General features: G+C 37.1%; 1 protein-coding gene across 1 annotated transcript in view; it reads left to right on the forward strand.

Moving 5' to 3' along the window:
• SMARCA2 (SWI/SNF related, matrix associated, actin dependent regulator of chromatin, subfamily a, member 2) overlaps nt 1–20,643 on the forward strand; it is a 121,195-nt gene that overhangs the window by 75,005 nt on the left and 25,547 nt on the right. Inside the window, exons 27-28 of the mRNA XM_059834444.1 lie at nt 1,975–2,052; nt 6,958–7,176. Of these exons, the coding sequence (XP_059690427.1) occupies nt 1,975–2,052; nt 6,958–7,176 (297 nt within the window). The remainder of the gene's footprint in view (nt 1–1,974; nt 2,053–6,957; nt 7,177–20,643) is intronic.

Genomic DNA, 20,643 nt, shown 5'->3' on the forward strand with positions numbered 1-20,643 from the left:
GCTTGCTTACCATAACCTAGCATCAGTCTTTAAAGCAAGCATTGGTATTGCAGTCTGACTCCTAACAATCAGACTGAAGCTGAAGTTTTCAAGTAAAATTTCTTTGTGAACAGAGACTATACAAAACTTCGCTCAACACTGGAACTGCTGAGGGAGTAAGAGGGATTGAATTTGCACCATCCTGCACTGGTCAGCCATTGCTTCTTCATTGCCCCAGCACTGGAAACAAAATTTGAGTATCAAATGAGAGATTGACAAGAAAAAGCAAATGTCTCCGTTAAAAGTTATTAATATCAAAACAACTTTGACTTGCAAATATGGACTAGCACATTTAATAAAGAGATTGTTTAGTGACCACCTAGTTAAATATTCCCATGCTAAGCATGCTTTAAACTTGCATATCAAAGCTTTTCGCACTTGTATGTAGAGCACCATATTCTATTTGTACTTTCTTAGTAGTTTTTGTTAATTCAGCATCAAAACTCTCCTTACTTTTCTTTCTTCTTTCCTCTCCTTTTTGCTCTGTTCTTTATTTTAGCAGTACTAGACAAGGCAAAGAGGTAATTTCTGTGTGTTTAGAAAGATCTATTAAAATAATAGGAATGTACGACAAGTGATTAGAAGTAACTTGTTCAAGGAGGCATTTTCTGTTAGCACTGGTTAAATTTTTCTTCTGCCAAGCCTGCCTGGTTGGCAACATGATTATTCAGACTAACCACGGATGATGTGGACACTGTCGTTACACCTTCTGCTGTGGGATCCCTTATTTTTTTCAGGTCACAAGTTGCTCTGTTTGAGATGATAGGAAGCATGCGAAACTTTCATAAGGGTTACATTCTTCACTGGTGATAAAAGAAGGGATCTGTACTCTTTTTTTCTCTGTGTGCGTAACTATGTAACTTCTTTTTCCTGAACATTGAAGGAGCACCGCCTAGAAGTGAGAAGAACTAGCTGTCATTTTCCCAGTTGCTTATTTCACATTAAAGTTTAAATTACGTGTACATTAAGGAACAGAGGTATTCATTGGGAATCACATTCATAAGAACTGTATTTTTTTCTGAGGTGTAGAAGTCTTGCCAGTGGAGGGAAAATATGTGTGGTTATAGAAAAAGGCCTTTTCTGTTTATTTCTGAAAAAAAAAAAGAAATCTACAGAATGTTAGTTTTTTAGGTGCGCTGAGTACAAAACATGAGTTTTCATTAAAAATTCTAGGTCTGCAGCATACTGTAACATAGGTTCAGTAAGCCCTATGTAGGAACCAGTCTGTAATTTTATTGTTTCGACTGATCTGTTGTCAGATTTGAAATGCCATGTATGTTCAGAATAATTCAGGGAGGGAAGCTGAACATTGTGGACTCCAGTTGTGTTAAAATGGGTATCATAGCTGTTCAGCTTTAACATTTTTAGTTGAATTCTACAGTTATAAATTGCTTTTCCAAGGACTGTTGCTGTTTTTATTAAATAATTCATTTTTTCTGAAGTCAGAGTTTCACATCTCAAGTTGTAAGCAGGTAATGGTCAGCAGGGTTTTTTTCCAGTATAATGACATGTTTCATTTTTTTAATTTGACCAGGACTTTTTTCATGCTCCTTGACAGCAAGACTTCATAATGCAGAATGGTATTTCTGAGGGAGTACTGTAGAACAGCAGAACGGAAATGCATATGTTTTAACTGAAGCACTAACTGTGCTTCTGACCCAGGAAAACCACAACCCAAAATTTCCTGGTTGCGTATTTGCTCATTTCCTCATTCTCAATTTATGAAGGTGGTAATAAGTTCCAGTCGTCTCTCTAATGATGTCTGTTTTGTCTTACTTCTGAATCGCTGACCACTTTAAAAGTTTTAGTTTCATTTTGAGTGTTTCACACGTGTCGTGACAGAAGGAGGGTCCGTGCAACACTGACCTGATGGAGGCTGTTACTTCAAGTTGCATGTAGCTTCTTTCCAATACCCTTATTCATCTGTGTAATCAGGAGGAAGATGAAGTTCCTGATGATGAGACTCTGAATCAGATGATTGCTCGACGTGAGGAGGAATTTGATCTTTTTATGGTAAGGATGATATGATGATAAATAGAATATCTTCTCTAGTGTTTTTAACAAAGGCCTTAACCTTTTGTCATTCACATTTTGGCAAACTTTGTTGGAGGAATAAGCTTTATTTACTTGCATTGTTTATCTGAGGAAAGAAGGGTAGTCTACTTAAATACAGAGTTCCTCACATGACAGAAAAAATTCAGAGATCCTTGTGGACAGTAGAGTGGAACAGTGCCAATCTGGAGGAAGAGTGGTGCACGACCTGAGAAATTTACAGTGCAAAACTGATAGTTACAGTTTGGCTTGCTAATTCTACAACGTACTTTTATTTTTCAACATTTCTTCTGACTTTTGGGCTATGGTATTGGCAAGGACAACTATAGGAACTTAACAAGATAGTATATTAGTAGACTGACCGTGCTGTTTTCTTTGTGAGTTAACTGGGGTCTGCTGATGGTTTTGTCAGGGGCCCAGTTAGCTGCATCTCTGCTGCTACAACTGTTGAACAGTTACCAAAGTAGAGCTAGTGACAGTGGTTCAGATGCAAGCAACTCATTTTTATTAGTACTTCCCTTTCTGTTAGTGCTGCTACAACACTGATGGAATAATTACTAAAATGTCAGTGTAGACACAGCTGTTGCTGTTTAGTGTGTGTACAAGTGAGGATTGCTGGAGGACCTTTGAGAGTCACTGACACAGCAACAAGAGAATACTTAAGTACTGGAGGTAAAGTACCATCCCCGCTAATTCTACAGAGGCTGCTTTGTTCTGCAAGGTGGAACAAGAGAGACACTTCTATGTGCATGAATTGAAGTGTATGAGGTGGTATCCACAGAAACGACCATTGATGAGACCACAGGTTTTTAGTCCTCCACCAGCTCAAGGATTCATGTGTAAAACTTTACTGTTACACAAGTGTGCAGGGGCCCTTTTTACGTAAGTGAGGTTGTTGACGTGCACAGTTGGCAAAGGCCATATTCCCCCCGCCATGGCTGTGCCTTTTGTCATTGCTGACTTGCCAGTTAAGTCCTTTTGTGCTAAGTTTCATTTAATGTTATCTCAGAAGAACTGAAATCCCTGAAGCTAGGCTGCAGAGAAAATTAGTGCTTACAGACACCTGTCTTTTTAAACTTGCCTTCAGTGACTTGGGTGTAAGGAGATTTACAGGACAGAAACCAAGAGGTGGCCATTTGATCCAAAACTCAAAAGGAGTAATTTCAGCCTATTTACTGGCTGAAAGTATCCTGAGTTCTGTGAAAGTGGTTTTGCAGTTGGAAAAAGCTGCTCTGTAGTTCTCGTCCAGACCCAGAAGGAAAGAACTTATCCATGGATTGAAAGTAGCTGATGAATTTCCTGTTTGCAGGAAATTTCTACAACTTCATCTTTCTGGATTAAGTTTGAAGGCTATTAACAGTCATTCAGTCAAACAGTTGAGGGGCCTAGATTTAAGACAGTTTTAGCACTGTGTGGGCTGAATTTATGTTTTTCATGTTAATTTACATGGAAGTTTTTAAGGGAGGGTGAAGAGTTGGTAGTAGGTAATAAGTAAGAATTTGAAGATGCAAAGCTAATATGCTTTGAAAGCCAGGGGTTTCAGAATACTTAAGATAGAAACAGTGAAGCTAAATACTAATGGATAAGAAATAGTTTTATTTGTCAATAAAGAATTTATTTTTTTTTTTTCATTTTCGTAAACTTTAATTGTAAAAGAGAAGTCTGAAAAACAAGTTTGGCAGTCAGGGCTGTTTGTTTTCTTTTTATCAATATTTTAGGTCTTGCATAGTCAGATAAAAAGCACAAAGATAGGTTTGTATTCTCCTTACCTTGGTGATACCTGTGCCGCCTCATTTCCTCTGTTAAGGTTGTGCAGATGTAATCAGAATTCAGCAAAGTGCAATATCCAAGAAAAAGGTGTTTTGGTTTGTTCATTTAACTAGGCTTAGAGGTGTAAAAGCATATATTTTAATTATTTAAAGTGAGCAGTTCCAAAACAATAGGCAAGAGAGCAGATCAGTTCCTTGAGAACCTGTTCTGTTGCCACTTTTCAGGTTAGAAGTATTCTTTGGCATAGATCCTGAGATGTAGCTGTAGAGCAAAATACACTATTCAGAAAGAGGATGTGTACAAGTGGACTTTGTTCCCCTGACTTCTAGAGGCTCCACATGTATAATAGTAGGTAAAACCTCTAGATAGCCTCAAACCTCACACTGTTCTACTTCTGCATTCATTGCAAATGATGGCACTTCATCACATAGTAAAAAAGTTTAGAAAATATTCAGAGGAAAGTCAGTGTTTCAATGTGATCTGTACAACTCCTGTCATTTCATAATAGTCTGCTTCAACAAATGTTACTCTTCCTGGAAAAATTGTTAAGTTACTTTTAATGTTATATTTACTTAAATGAAGATTCCTGATGTAGAAACTGCCTTTCAAGTGGAAGAGTGGCCTTTCAAGGAAGGTCTCTCACAAAAATGGGTGCCAATATTCTAGTTGTGCTAATACAGTTTATCTCCTTGAATCCAAAATGGCAATATAGAAGCACCTGAGTGTCTAAATTACTGGTTTTATGCTGAGTGGCTTGCGTGGTTTTTTTAAGGACTGTTTTAGTTATAATTTGGAAAGTTTAAGATGACCATTCACAGTCACAGGGCAGCAGTGCTCTGCGTTTTTGCTAAACTGGAAGTTTTAGGGTTTGAGTGTGCCAACAATGAAGTTTTTCACTTACATGTAAACATTGGTAGCATAGGACTTTTTTATTTTCTGTGTTTATGCCTCATTGAGCACAGTGTAAATACAATTACTTCATTAGTTAAAGTAGAGTAAGGTAGATCTGGTTTGGAAAGACATGTTTTGCTAAGACATAGGAAGATAGGACCAGACGTTTCCCAGAGATAAAAATGGTTTGAGTAGTATCCTGAGAAAAAGAAAATGTCTGGTTGTATCTCTTACATCTCAGATTAACTGAGAGTGTCTTTAATTTTCCTTTCCAAGCACTTTTATTTCAGAAAACAGCTATTAAAATATACTACCATAGTGTACAGTCTTTGTGTTAGAGATAGAAGCATGGTCATGAGGGAAAAAAAGGAAGTTTCAGCATTCACTTCATATACTTAATGTCATTATGATATGTCCGTGACTTTACTGAAGTTCTCTGCTAAATAATAAAGAAATCTATCCCATCTATCCCATTTGGGCCTTCTCTCAGTGCAGCTTACTGGTTGCCAGTTTAGCAATAAACCAAGCCAGATGTCTGGCTTGAATGAGACATCTTTTGAAATTAATTCAGATTGAATGAGATGTTCTTTAGAAGGTGAAATACGGAAGTCTGCTATAAAGAACTTAAAGGCTATACAGCCCATTCATCATTGCCTGAGGTAATGAAGGATGGGGAAAACCCACGTGGATTTATAGTTGCTTCTTGAATGTAGTTGCACCTGCAGACTGAAGACACACATCTTGAATTCTGCATTTTACTGAGTTTAGAAATCAGACAGGGCACCAGACAAGATGATGAAGACCACTTGTAAGACACTGTGCCTGCGGTAGTATTTTGGGAATGTTTGTATTTGAGAAGTGCCAAGAGAAGATTCAGCTTATTCAACAGTACCATCATTAAGTCTCAGTTAGTAAATTTGGTTGGATTTGAGCTGCCCCTATAGATAGATAATACCTCTGAAATATATCCATGTCTGTGTCTTGGCTAGGGGTGTAAAAGGTTGGTACGTCTAGTTGGCATCCTGTATAGGTGCAGCATCATGCACACAAGGGAGGGGTTTGCGCATAATTGAGAATAGTTTTTACAAATGTGTCCTGGCCAAAGCAGTAGCCTGCTCTGATGCTACAGCCAGTTCTGGTGCCAGTCAATTTGTGTTAATTTCTCAGATACGAAAATTAAATGCTTGGTGGCCACCTGTTTGTTTTCTCTGCTTAGCAACTGATTACTGAGTGTTTAAGTACTGTATGACTCTTCAAAAGGCCTATTTGAAAAGGCTATTCATATTACCTGATTTGGGCTACTTAAAAAAATACAGCTGAGATTCACATGACCGTAGGAGCCTAGGTCAGCATATAGTCAATAGAGAGAGGTGGATGCTTCCCCGGGGGGCTTATAAAGCACCTCACTGATGAGTCTACAGTAGGTCATGGGAATGTATCCTGAGTATCCATATGTGTTTTCTGAGGTAATTGCTCACCACACTTGAAATTAATTTATGTGATTATTTCAATTTCAGCTTAAAGTCTTAACATTACCTCCTAATATTCTTGACACTTTACCTAATCTTGTCTGGTATTTTTGTATGTGTTTTGATTTTTGCCTAGTACAGCAGTAAGATCAGGAAAAATTCAGTGGTTTAAGCATGTCGGCTTTCTGGCACTGTGTAGGCAAGCTTTTCTCTGAATTTCTTAATTCTCTCTCTTGATTCCTGTTTTCTGATACCAGCTTTTATATTTTCTTCTTCTGATACTCAGGCTCACAAAACTAGTGTGTTTTCGTTTATTCTTTTTAGCTACATCATAGTAACACCTTATGGGGATGTTGTCAAGGAATGATTAGTATTTGCAGATCACATTTATGAATATGAAGAAACCATAAAACCCGTGCAAAAAAGGGAGTTGTTTAATTTACACAACACAACAGTGTTTTTGTGATCTGCTTTGTATCACTTAGCTTCTCTGTTGTCTCAGTTACTTCAGTAAAAGCTAGTTATGGAGTACTGAACTTGACTGAAAATCAAGCATTAAGTGTAGCTTCTTTTTACAGTTGCATTTTTGAAGTATTTAGAAGTATCATGGAGAGGAAATACGTATGAAGGACTTGGTTTAAAATTCCAAGTATCATTAGATAGCTGGAATTTCCATGGTTCACTTAATATTGACAACCCTTAAAACTGTTTCATCCTTTCCCAACTGTCATTGCAGCGCATGGACATGGACCGTCGCAGGGAGGATGCCAGAAACCCCAAGCGTAAGCCCCGCTTGATGGAGGAGGATGAACTACCATCCTGGATTATTAAGGATGATGCTGAGGTTGAAAGGCTTACGTGTGAAGAAGAAGAAGAGAAAATATTTGGAAGAGGATCCCGTCAACGCAGGGATGTGGACTACAGTGATGCTCTCACAGAGAAACAATGGCTGCGGGTAGGTTGTTGTGCTTTTTTTGTTTTGCTTTTTCTTTTTAACAGTTAAAATTAAGTCATTTGTGGGGTTTTTTTTTCTTTTTGAAGACTGCACAGTTACACCAGGGAGAGCACAATATAGTAGTTAAGGCCTAATATCCTTATTATCCAGCTTTTGCTGCTATGTTGAAGGCAAAAGTAGGTTTTAAGCTGTATTGCTGAAACTTAAATTAGTGTTACTAAATGCTGAATCAGGACTATGATAGCTTTCTATTGCAACTATTCTATTGCCGTGGATCTTGATGTATTTCTTATGTCTTTAGACACTTTCATAAGTGTCATCTTTAAGATATTTGAAGAATTATTTTACGGTGGAGAAAGACCAGTGATAAGTGTATATTATAGCTATCTGTGCTGCAGAAGCTTAATTTTAATTTTATTTTAAATACTTGAATTGAACCCTTTTAAGAATTTGGAAACTTTAACATAAGTCTTCTTTCTCTCATGCTGTTTCATTTCCAAGTCCTGAGCATTTCTTGGCTCCACTGAGATCAAAACCCTTGGTAAATGGTATAAGAATTTAAGACCTGAAGGTAAAGATTCTAAACTTAACTCACACCAAATCTGTGATTTTGTTGTACTTGAGGATTGTTGCAATTCTTCTGCGAAATACACGTCTAATGAATTCTAATGTACATTCCTTTTCAGAATGATAGTAACAGGTGTAGTAAGGAGGTGAGGATTGATTGTTGAAAAGTCTTTTCAAAACCAGGAAATTTGATAAAGCTATGATTTCCAAAACATATAGATGAAGTATGTATGTGCAAAACTAGTCTACATGGTTTGACAGAGTAAGTTTTGTCATAGAATAATTACAGACTTAATGCCAACATAAATATGCAGTGTAGTTTTTGTGTATAATTTGCTAAAGACAGGTAGAAATCTTACCTACTTCAGTACAAATGTGATGTTCATGAGAGTGCATTGTGCAATACTATGCTAAGAGCTAGTCCAGATTCTGCTGGATATAAAGCTTAGGGGAGCAAAGTTTGAATTATACGTCAGCTGTAAATCTAAGCAAGTTTATGAAAGTACAGGAGTTTGATACTTGATATTTTCAAGTAGTAAGTGGAGAAGAAAGACCTGGAAACATAAACTCCCGTCCGGATTCTTGAACATTTACTGTTTCCTACAGTGGAAGTACTTGCACTGTAGTGTACATCTACTCAAGGTCATTTTAAGCTAATTATTTTTAATGATGGAATACTCTGGCTATGGCAACATAGAAGTTAGCTTCGGCTTGTATGTTTTGTGTCTTGAGTTGACTCTGATATTTGTGTTAAGTGCTTTAGTGTCAAAAATGGCAGTCCTAAAAAAGTCATCGAATCCATCTTCCTAATCAGGGCAGAATCAGCGAGTCCTGTGTCATTTGTAATAGATGTTCATCTGATCTGTTCTTCAACGCCTTCCCTAGCTGTGAATTTAGAAGTCCACAGGGGAATGTATTTAACTGTTTGGCTTTCCCTTATATTTTATCTGAATTTTCTTGTTGGATTTTAAGCCAGTTACTTCTTGTTCTAGTCACTCTGGTCATGCAGAACAGGCTGCTACCTTTCTTTTTTTAACATTTCTTTATATCATTAGAAGAGTCATTTCCCTGTTCAGTCAATTCTTAAGGTTAACAGCCACTGCTCATTCAGTCTTTTCCCATAGTTCCTGTTTTCTAAATCTTTTTATTGTTTTCACTGATTTCCCCTAACTGTTCGATGTGTGACTGATGTCTTTCTGCAAGTTTAGTCAAAAGCTAGACATCAAAATTCCAGGTGCACCCTCATTTGAATAAGGAGGAGGAGTTCTTCTACATAACTTGTAGGATACTTAGACCTCACGATCCAGTATTTCATTTTCTTAACAGTAAAGGTATTGGCTTGTGTTGAATTTTTGATCCAGTATAAGCCCTCAATCCTTTTCTGTGGATCTACTTCCTGGCCAGTTTTTCAGAATCGTGTTGTGTATAGTCGATCTTTCCTTCCAAGAGGATTTAGCATATGCCCTTGTTGAATGATACCCAAGTTTTCTTCACCAAAATTATTCTGAATTTTAAGCCTGTCCTCAGGTGAACTTCTGGTCAGCTTGGTGTTCTTTGGAGATTTAGTAGGCATACGTTCTATTCTGTCTTCCTAAAGAGACTAAAAACGCTGAAAATCACTGGACCATTTCATAAGGAGCCATTAAGGAGTATTTTGAAAACAATTTCTTACTAGTTCTCCCTTTACCTGATAGTAATTGCTTTCATTGATTCCTCTGAGACTGTTGTGTGAGGCCAGGTCAGAAACCTTGCTAGTCAAGATGGTACAGATTCTACCCCTTTTTCAACACGGCATGTTATTCTGTGAGAAAAATCAGTCTCCCTCCTCCTCCCTATTGAGTTGTTGAGCATGTTCTCAAATTAGCTAAGGTAAAGCTAAGTCAGATTGTTTCACAGTGCATTGCAGTCACTACTGTGACTCTATTGTATACATATTTTAACTTACACTTTCAGGTGGCCTTGAGAGTGTGTTGAAACAAATGCAGCTGTAGGAACTACTAATACTTCTTAGTCTCTTCATTCAGAGGAATTATATTTATAGTGCAACACTGCTTATGCAGGTTTAGAATAAAAACTCTCCATTGGGTGGATACAGAAATCTAAGTCAAGTTTTCTGAGTTTTTTCATTATCTTATCTTGTGTGTGTGTACAATAGAGTTCTTTGTCACACGCATTGGCCTCCCACCACCGTCACTTTTATGTCTGCTTTGAGAATTTAAGTATTTGTCTTTTTCTGTAATGACATCTCTGGAAAATTGTAGAAAAAGTGATAATAATCTTGTACAACATTTTCAAGGAAATCCTTAACTATATAAACATACAAAATTCTGGTAGGTGGTTTGTAAGCATTTGTATTTTGTGGCTTTGTCACTGTAACTTGTAAGGTAACAGTATTGTGCATATTGCATGAAAACTTTGAATTAATCATTTCATGTTAACTTGAATGCAGTGAACTACTTGTATCACTAAAACTGGGAAAAAAGCAAGCAGCCAGTAAGTTCTGAATTAAGAATGGTACTCCAATTCATAAGACACCCTTTTACCCATGTTCTGTATCATGCCACTCTCCAAAGGTAACTCTAGGTACTATTTTTATTGCAGTGTTATAGAAGAATGAGATTTATTTACCGGCAGCAAGGGATGCCCCTCATTTTTTCTCTTGTTGTGGCTGCTGTTATAGCTTTATAGCTATAGGATTTTCTGGAGTAAAACTTTGCATTTCTGACTAAGAAGTTGGTTTCGTAATATCAATATCCAGTCCTCAGCTGTCTCTTTTCCTTTATGTGTCTTGGGGAAGTTGACTAGAACTCTTCTTTTCCCAGGCATTTTGCCTCTATCAGCAGAGGAGATCACCTACCTGCTTCTGTTCAGTTAGACCCTGACCCCTCCTGCTGATGCACCCAACACTGAAGAGTCTAGTTAAGGCCATGGCAGATCCTCACAGGATCTGCCATACACCTCAAGGTCTGTATGCATGCTTGTACACTCCTTGTACACATGTATACTTGTATGTCAGCTCCCTCCTTGCTAGGAGGTCAAGTATCTGAGTTTGGAAGCAGGAAACAAAGTAGTTATAGAAGCCAAACTTGTGGACATACGCAGTGTTTAGTGAGATTGTGCTGCTGCTCTGAGCAACCTGTAATTCAATCACAGCCTCCCAGGGAAGCTGTAAGACACAAACAGGCTTCATCACTAGCTGTCGCTGCAGCCTGCTGTTCTGTAACTGTTGGCATGACAACCATATTTCCTAAAAAAAAAACAGGAAGGAGGAGTTTGATTCCTGATCCTAAGAAGCATTTGTATTCTGGAAGTATTACATGCTCTAGCGTTCTATCCCTGCACCGCTTCTAACAGGACTGCAAAATACTTAACCGTGGCAGATTATTTTCTAGATGGGTCATCTACTAAGGACTCCATTGTTTAGGACAGACTTGAAGAATCAGAGTATTTGTTTGAGTAGTTAAAGGACTCTTAAAACAGTTGCACCTGGATTCAGCTTCTCATTCAATCTAATTGCTGGCTAGGTGACATGAATAAAGTTTTATTCCCTAGTTGCGCAGTTCATTTGAAATAGCTTTGTATGTTGGCCAGGGAAACATGTTTGAGTCCAGAATGAGCTGTGTCTCATTTACCTCATGCAGGCATGCAAAAGTCAACTATCATGGACTATTTGTTTTGCTGATCTAAAAATTGTAAGTGAAATTCAAGCATTTGGTCTGTAATTAGTCAATCTTATTTGAATTTAAAGAAAACCAGTGTTGGCTTTCATACATACAGAATATCTGGTGAATACTCTTTAACATAATGGTGACATAAATTTTATTTTCTCTTTTTGTTTATGTTTACTAACTAAGGTAAATACGTTACATAGTAAATCAAACTACCTAGCAGGAAGATGTTGGGCATGTTTTCAACTGTTTTCTCATCAGCTGGAACTTATATAACTTTTTGATTTTACACAATCTCTAACAGTCTGTTAAAAGTTAGGTCTGGTATCAGAGGTAGTAAAGTTGGGCCAGCTTGTTAGTACAACTTGAAATAAATTACTAAAAGTTTTTCAGTTAGGTTTGTGTTTTCTGAGAGAGCTTCACTTCTATGTATACAACTTCAGAATCAATACTAAGAAGATGTTTTAAGACATGTTTCTGTAAACTGTGATGGTGGAATTGGATCTTTCAGTAGTCTTTCTTAGATACTGAAATAGCTGTGTGGAAAAACAGCATTACATTCTACAATTGTTTTAGCTTCACTTTTTGTCTACTGGTTGTTATTTTTAATTGTAATGGAGGTTTTTTTATATAGTCTATATTGGAGGCTGAGATTCTGTGAAGGAGGAGAAAAGAAATAACCTTTTACACAGTGCATAGTTTATCTGCATAGTTCATGTACATGATACCCCTACATCCCTGTTTTTCTCTTCCTTACTCCTCTATACCATTTCTGGTTACAATTGCAAAGTTTTCTGACTTGCTGCTAAACCTGTTTATAACAGTTGAGTAAGTGAGTATTTGCCCAGGGCATTTGAAGAAAATTGCATTCTGATCTAAACTCTGCTCTGTAGTACTGAATTGCAGATCCAATTGAATTTGTTAAGCTGTAGGGGAAAACAAGTCACATTTAAAAGACTTTGTCACTGGAGGCTTAAAAAATCCACTGTCCCAGGGTGCTGTCTATTTTGTGACCAGCAAGCATCACCAGGCCTCAGGTACTATTTTTTAATATGTAAGGTGACGCTGATAAGTTTTATGCGTGTGGAAGCTGATTTCTTGAAGGATTAGGAAGTGAGACATGAATTTAAGGCCTCGCGAAGCCAAGCTGTTTTTATGTTCTGAGTATTACTATCTGTCAGGAAATTCAGTTCAGAATCTATTTAAGAAAAAGAAAAAAAAATGGCTACTTTTAAGTAGCAGTGAACTTAAAACCCAATGAAGCAGTTTAGATGAAAGGGGCTTTTCTTGGCTTTTGATGTATGAGAGGGAATTTAAATGCTTCTACCTGGTAGCTTTGGTTCTCTATTTTGGCAAGAAGGGTTTGTTACTTTATAAGGAAAAGAACCTGATCTACATGCTGAGTATCTTTCTCAGAATCTGGAGGCAGGAGTGAGAGTATTAATTTTGGAAACTAACAAAGTATTTTGAAATGCCTCTTCAATATTTGAGAGATATTCTCAATAAGGCAATTTTTAGTGTTCCAGAAATAGTTTTTGTGTGAGAAAGACCTCAAGTCAGGAAATCTGAACAGCTGTTTCAGAGGAATACCTATCAGTAAAACATCTTGCCATATTTTCATAGGATTCTCTTTTTTTAGTCTGTGATTTTGTCCGTATGATGTTAGATGTAAAGTACCATAACAAATATTAACACAGTTTCGATTGGAATTGTATGTGTATTCTCCCCTAGAAAACATTAGAATAATAGTGTTATGTAAACACCTCTCTGTATTTTTAAAAAATGTGAGTAGTATTATTAACATTAGACTAAAATAAACTGCCTTTTCTTTGAAATAGCTATACTTTTCTGACATACCAAGTTTATATAGCGTGGCAATCATGAGTTAAAACTCTGGGTTTCAGGCTTTGTTATATTATTATTGTTTCAAGTGCAAAACTTTGCATGAAAAAATTATGTCCTGTGGTTAAGGTGCCTGAAATACTCTCCATGCGGAAGGTCAAAATTCAAATCAATTTCCAAAACTGAAACACAACTATTAAATACTTGACAAAATCCACAAAAAAAGGAAGTCTGCATTAAAATTTTACAACATTACTGTTGGTAGGGCCCTTTGGCAACAGAAAGAGAAGCAGCAAACATTTTAATGCTGGGGTCCACTGCATTGTTATGTTCTCTGACATGCCTTGACAGTAATGATGATAGGTCATATGCTGTAGGTGACCTTTTGTCACTTACCAAACTTTTGAATAGAGGCAGTAAATTTTCACAGAATCACAGAATGGTGGGGGTTGGAAGGGACCTCTGGAGATCTAGTCCAACCCCCCTGCCAGAGCAGGTTCACCTACAGCAGGTTGCACAGGAATGCATCCAGGCGAGTTTTGAACACCTCCAGAGAAGGAGACTCCACAACCTCTCTGGGAAGCTTGTTCCAGTGCTCTGCCACCCTCAAAGTAAAGAAGTTCCTCCTCATGTTTAGATGGAACTTCCTACGACCAAGTTTGTGCCCGTTACCTCTTGTCCTGTCACTGGGCACCACTGAAAAAAGACTGGCCCCATCCTCCTGACACCCACCCCTTAAGTATTTATAAGCCTTGATAAGATCCCCCCTCAGTCTTCTCTTCTCCAGACTAAAAAGACACAAGTCCCTCAGCCTTTCCTCATAAGAATGGTGTTCCGGTCCCCTAATCATTTTGTAGCCCTTTGCTGTACCCTCTGCAGCAGTTCCCTGTCCTTCTTGAACTGTGGAGCCCAGAACTGGACACAGCACTCCAGATGCGGCCTCACCAGGGCAGAGTAGAGGGGGAGGATAACCTGCTAGCCACACTCTTCTTGAGGCACCCCAGGACACCACTGGCCTTCTTGGCCCCAAGGGCACATTGCTGTCTCGTGGTCATCCTGCTGTCCTCTAGACTCCCAGGTCCCTTTCCACAGAGCTGGTTTCCAGCAGGTCAGCCCCTAACCTGTACTGATGTGTGGGGTTATTCCTCCCCAGGTGCAGTACCCTACGTACACTTGCCTTTGTTGAATTTCATAAGGTTGATTTGCATTTACAACATGGTTAAGAAGTTACCCATACTTTTCCAAGCATATATTGTGGCCAAAGTATTTATTCACTCTGCAAAAATGGAAGCAGTTAATACTTTGCCTTGTCATCAGGAGTAAATTGAAAGACTGTTACTGTAAAGTGCCGTCTTTTGAAGGCAGACCTGAGCAGGTGATGGGAAGCTTCACACTGATGTTTTCCATGCAGCAGTCATGACAGGTAAAAGTATTCCATTTGATGGATCAGTGTACGTACGCAGAGTTCTGCTGCTTCTATAGAAACCCTCAGTTTAAATGAAAGCAATATTTGTCTCTTCTTGTATGTAAACAAGTATGGAAATACTAACTTAGCAAATATGGAAGAACTGGAAGGTTTCAGACTCAACTCCTCAAAAATTACTCAGCCTATTCTTAGGCATGTCGTGAGTGGAAGGCCTTAGGCAGTTAGCTTCCTAAGTCATCTTGAAGTACTCTGCTTGATGAGTAGAATTGTGTATTTGCTTACTCTATCAGTGGAATTTTAACTTTAAAAAAGGAAAATCCTACAAAAGTTTTCCAGTAATAGTAACCCTGTAATTTCATCCTGTACTCTGAAATTGTCGCGTTCAGAGTGTTACAAATTATGGTTTAATAGATAACCATTACATGTTCTTTTCAGTTGCATCTGACAATGTAATAAAATATTTTCAGCTGGATTTCAAACTCAGAACCATAGGGCTTTGTTGCTGCTAACAGTCTTGCTTTAGTTTTTCATATATGCACTTGTACCATACTATACATTATTCTGTTGAGAAACTTCATTTCCTCTTAATCCTTACTGCCTTTCCAGGAAAATACTTTGTATTCTTCAGTTAGCCTTTGCTTAGGTAATAGTTTTTGCTTGTCAGACTGTGATTTGCATTGCAGTTTATCCCAGAAGACCAAAAAGTCCTTCTAGACGGATACTGTTTATGTTAGATTTTTACTTTTAGGCTGTGATATGCATATTAAAGGGTCAAGCTCTACTGTAAGTCCTTCCACAGTCTGATAACTGCAGCTTTAGAAGCATCCTGAAAACATGGTACTCACTGCATCCCTGGTCGAAGTTAGCCTCACAAAATACTGTTTTGGTATAAAATACATAAAAGATAGATATAACTTAGCTTTTCTCAGCAAGTTGTCCAAAGTTTGACTTAGTTTTATTTCATGCTATCTTCCTTCAAATTCTGCAAAGTTATTAAAAAACTATATTGGAATTGTCTTAAAGGGCTACTTCCTACTGTTTATTCTTTAAACACAGTCTATTTCTATGAGTAAATTTTTTTCCTCTGTTGGCATAGGAATTGATGAGTCTAATCTCTTACCATATGTTTTCTCATATCATACTCTGTTAACATCGCATGCTTCCCATTCTTAATTACTTTAGAGTACCTGCATTAATAATGATAGATCTCCATAACCAATTTCCCATGCTATTGGTAAAGTCCTTAAGCCGTTTTCTGTGAATAAGTAAATATGACAGATCTTATGAACATCCACTGAAAAATAATGAAACTATAATGGTTTCTGAAAACTGCTGTTCTTTTTTTTTTTTCATTATATTTGTTTTATGCAAGATATTTTATCTGTTTTGTTGTGAATTTATTTTCTCCATTTTGCTCCCCTTTGGTTATCTTCCACATTTTAATCTTGGAATAAAAAATGTCTGAGAATGTGTGAATATACCTAAATATGAGGGAGAAGGAGAACATATGAAAGAAAGTACTTAATGGTACGACTATTTGCAGAAGCTGAGTTTACTTTGACATGCATAAAAGTGCCAGTTTAAGCTTTGTGCTATAAGCTTCTCATGTTGCATCATTAAGATCGATAGTGTTTCAGGGCATGTGTAAAATTTATGCTCACCTGTAAAATAGAAGCCTTTTGTTAGTCTGTTGATCAAATGAGAGAAAACACTTCTAATATTTTTCTGAGCAATTAGAAGGCATCACTGCATATCTGTTTACTTGAGAGCCAAATAATTCACTTATTCTAAGGCTAGAGATTTGGTTCAAAATGAGTGATTTCACACTGGAAATCTGCTTATCATCCCTTTGTGTTATGGTCCTCAGCTGTGTTGTTTCCATGGTAGAAGAGAAGGCAGCTTGTTCTTCATAGGAAACTTTCTACTAGGATATGGTATCATGCTGTTGGGTGTGTTGCAGACTGAGAGTTGGTCCTGTCTACTTACCTTTATCCAGTGCTTAGAATTGTCAAATTTATTTTTACCATAGAAAAGATATCTGTCACTGCAAATGTTAGCAAGGTTCACTGGAAGCAAATGTGTCCCCGGAAAGAGGCAAGACTGCGGTTTCTTTCCAAAGGACTGATCTGGTGAGGCTATAAACCCTGTCTTTATACCAGGTATCTTTCTGATTTAATTAGTAGGGTCTCAGCAGAACAGGGTGGCAATGCTCTTTGAATGAAGAAAGGCCACGCCCTGGAAAGTTTTTAAAAATAAATTAAAAAATAATCCATTAATTCCTATTCTGAATGATTGAATTTTGAGAATTTTTTCATAGGGAACAAAATCAAATGTGAGATGTCTGTCTTTAGTTCTCAGCATTATGAGCTGCAAAACATGATCCACACTACCAGTCTGCCAGGACATGTAACATTACAAAGTAAAGATTTCCTACCTTTTTCTACAACAGAAAAATATAATGTCCCTAAAAAATGTAAATGCCCATAAAAACAGCCTTATTATTCAAGGAAAAAAGATAAATTAAGATTATATGGTACTAAGAAATGAAAGGCCTTTGGCAACTGCAACAGTATTTTGTAAAAGACAAGGTAAACGGCAACAGGACATACTTGTCTCAAGACTGGGAGGAGAACCCGTCCTACATAACTGTTTATTAGTGGTCATATTTTTATATATATGTTTCTGATTGTTTTTTGTGTTCATGATCTCCCTTGTAAAATAAACAATGCCCTATCTGACTGGGAGATAGTACATCATTGCAATGTTGTAGAATTCCTATTTTCCCTTGACTTGGGATCTGGTCTTTATTGCTGACTATCTTCATGACTTCGTTGCAGCTTGTTTCCTCCTGCTCTGTGACATTTGTCTGTGAGCTGGAATGGAATGTAGTTGTTACCAGAAATACTACTAAATTGTCTTAAACTTTGTTCATAAGTTCTAAACTAATCCATCAACTGTTTTAGCAAATCATCAAAAGCGCAAGAAAAAAATCTCAGAAGGAGGATAGAATGATATATCCTTCCAGTAAAAGATTTATTTTAGACCAAAGAAGGAAGATTTGGAAGTGAAATCCACAGTACAAACTAAGCCATAACAACCTCGATTTTATTTTCCTTCTAAACTGTGAGATGCCAAGGAAAACAGAACATCTCCTGTTGTAGGACACAAAAGTGTTATGCGGTTGACTGAATTCCATGCTTGTTATTTTAAAGGAATTTAGGAAAAAGTGAGAAAAGTAATCTTCCCCACCTCCCCCTGGCACCCCTCAGAAAAGGTGATTTTCTCATGCAATTAATTTTCCTTGCCCCCTCTCCTAGGGAAGATAATGTACTTGGTCAAGAAAAAAAGCATAATTGAACTACTGATTATCTCACAATACCTTTGTCAGTATACTGTCCCCTACACTGCTGAAATAGGCTTTCCTGAGTCAGAATTCTGGATAAGTCAGGGAGAAAATGTGGATAAAAATAAAAAAGGGAGAAAACCTTTCCTTTCCACTCTTCCTTACTGAAAAAAACAGCCACTAAATACTCCAGAATCCTGTCTATGCAACAAACATATGTGTCTCTGTCGTACTGAACAAGATAAAGGGAAAAAATGAGGCATCTCTGTCATGTTAGATTTTACTTCAAGATGGATTGCTTCTGAATCTGAAGCTAGGAGACATGTATCTTCAATCAGCTGTTCTTCTGTGCTGGTGAAAACTGCATGTAATAGATTGTTCACAAATGGAAGACTGCAGCAGGTACCAAGGAAGACTTGCTGGCAGTCAGAACCCTCTTTCCTAAACAGGACCTTTCTGTGATTAGTGTGAAATAAAGTGCTTCCTACTTGAGTTCCTAGCAGAGGTTTTCTTGGATTTCCTGCTCATCCATTTTACTTCAGCAAGCCTTTGGCACCTGCAGTCATCAAAAAAACCCCAGACTTCTGCTGTGCTTATCAAGCTTGTTGAGAGGTTTTTACAGTTCTTCACCTTTGGTTTTTGATCTGATTCACTTTTGGCAAGGGAGACTTGAAGAAATCAGGTCTTCTGTAGAGAAGAAGAGGTGTAGCAACTCATGACTTAATAGTGTTATTTATAAATCTTCTAGACAAAAGCGAATGCACAAAAGTAAATTGCCATTTTGATTTGCATCTCAATTGTATCAACTGGATATTATCTTCATGTATGCATGTTAAATAATTTATCATTTTCTCCAGACAATTTAAAAAACAAGTATGTATAGAAAAATTTATATCATATTAACTTTAAAAAAACACACGTCGTGGCTTAATCATAGTTATTTACTGTTTTGTTGTCATTGAGTTGTTTGAAGTTACAATTGCAAACTAAAATTAATTCAGCTAAATCAGTCTTGAAAGATAGCTTTGGTCACATTAATTGTGTATTCCTTTACAACTGTGAGACTGTAAAGATTATTTTTTTTCTCCCATAAATTTGCTTGCAGTATTTTCATAAGTGATAGTCTTGCAGTTTTAGTTACATCTCATTTAGTTTATAAATTTTACTTCTAATTATGCTTCCAAAGGTACCTGCAACTACGTCCAATGCCAGTTTGTTAACAGTGTTTACTCTTTGAGTCATCAATACGCTGTAAGGTTCTGAGCAATCTGAAGGCAATCTGAAGGCAATCTGAAATACACAGGATACCATCTAGTTCAGAACTGCTATTATAACATCCCTTTCAGAATATGTTTGTTTATCATCTATCTGGCAACTTTCATGCACAGTATTTCACAAGTCCATTATATATTGTCCTCCAGTCTTAAATGAGAGAATTTTTTGACTGTGTTTAGAAACAGGCTGTTACCCCAAGTGACAAGAGCTGTTCAGCAGGTGATCTAGCTTTCTAAAAAGAAGGGGAGAAGAATTGGGAAAAAAACAAACAAACAACAAAACCCCACCACAACAAAACAGTTTAATGATAAAGAGTAAGAGGATGCTATCAATAGTTTCTGGTACAGAATTTGTTTGGATTTTTTTTCCCCCCCCTTTCTGCTGCTTCTAGGTCAAGTTGGCTTGGTCAAGGGGCTGTTCAAATTAAATCTTCTTAACAAGACATAAAGTACAACTTTATGTCAAATGGGAGGGGTAAATCACACTTACTTTTGAAAACTGCAGAAGACAATAAGAGATAGTTCTGTAGATCTTTTAAGAGTGTGGCTGAGTAGCTGTAGAATCATAGAACGGTTTGGGTTGGAAGGGACCTTAAAGATCATCTAGTTCCAACCCCCCTGCCATGGGCATGTAGGCCACAGAATTGTGATGATTTTTGGTAGTTCCACATTCAGTGTCTTAATACAATGAGTATGTATTTTCTCAATGCTCTGGTTAAGCAAAGCATCTTTATAGTCAATATGATACAGTTGATCATTTTATCACCCAGCTCCTTCCCCTAATGGAGCACTTCTGTTGTGCTCCCTGAGCAGGCGGTGGGTCCTGGTATCAGTAGTTATTGTGCTCTTCAGTCTCTGTCCCCAAAGTTTATGAAAAGCTCATAGCTGCAAAATCAGTTTGAGTGGTTCCATTTAAAATCATTGTTTGCCTTTTGGGGGAGGGAGGAATGAGACTAATTATTGATTTATATTTATATATATATATATAAATTTTATATATATATGGGTTTTTATATATATATAATTTATATATATATTTCACTTTTGAACAGAAGAAAATTTATGTCCTTGCCAATGTAGTTTGCCATAACTTGGAGCAAATTTATTGGTGCTGGGTCTGCATGATGCTTTACTTAGTAATTGTCACATTAAAGATTAAGCTTAAGCATTAAGGTATTTTACATTAAGATTAAGTATTAGGATATTTTATCTGAAATATTTTTCTCAGCTCAGAAAGAAAACACTGAAGATAAAAGCTTTGATCCTATAAATATTTTAGAGAGATACCTTTTTTTTTAATGTTATGCTTTGTTGCTTTGGTTGAGACCATTTCTCTTTAAAGGTAAG

The sequence above is a fragment of the Gavia stellata genome, chromosome Z (genome assembly GCF_030936135.1).
Source record: "Gavia stellata isolate bGavSte3 chromosome Z, bGavSte3.hap2, whole genome shotgun sequence".
In the NCBI taxonomy this organism is placed as follows: Eukaryota; Metazoa; Chordata; class Aves; order Gaviiformes; family Gaviidae; genus Gavia; species Gavia stellata.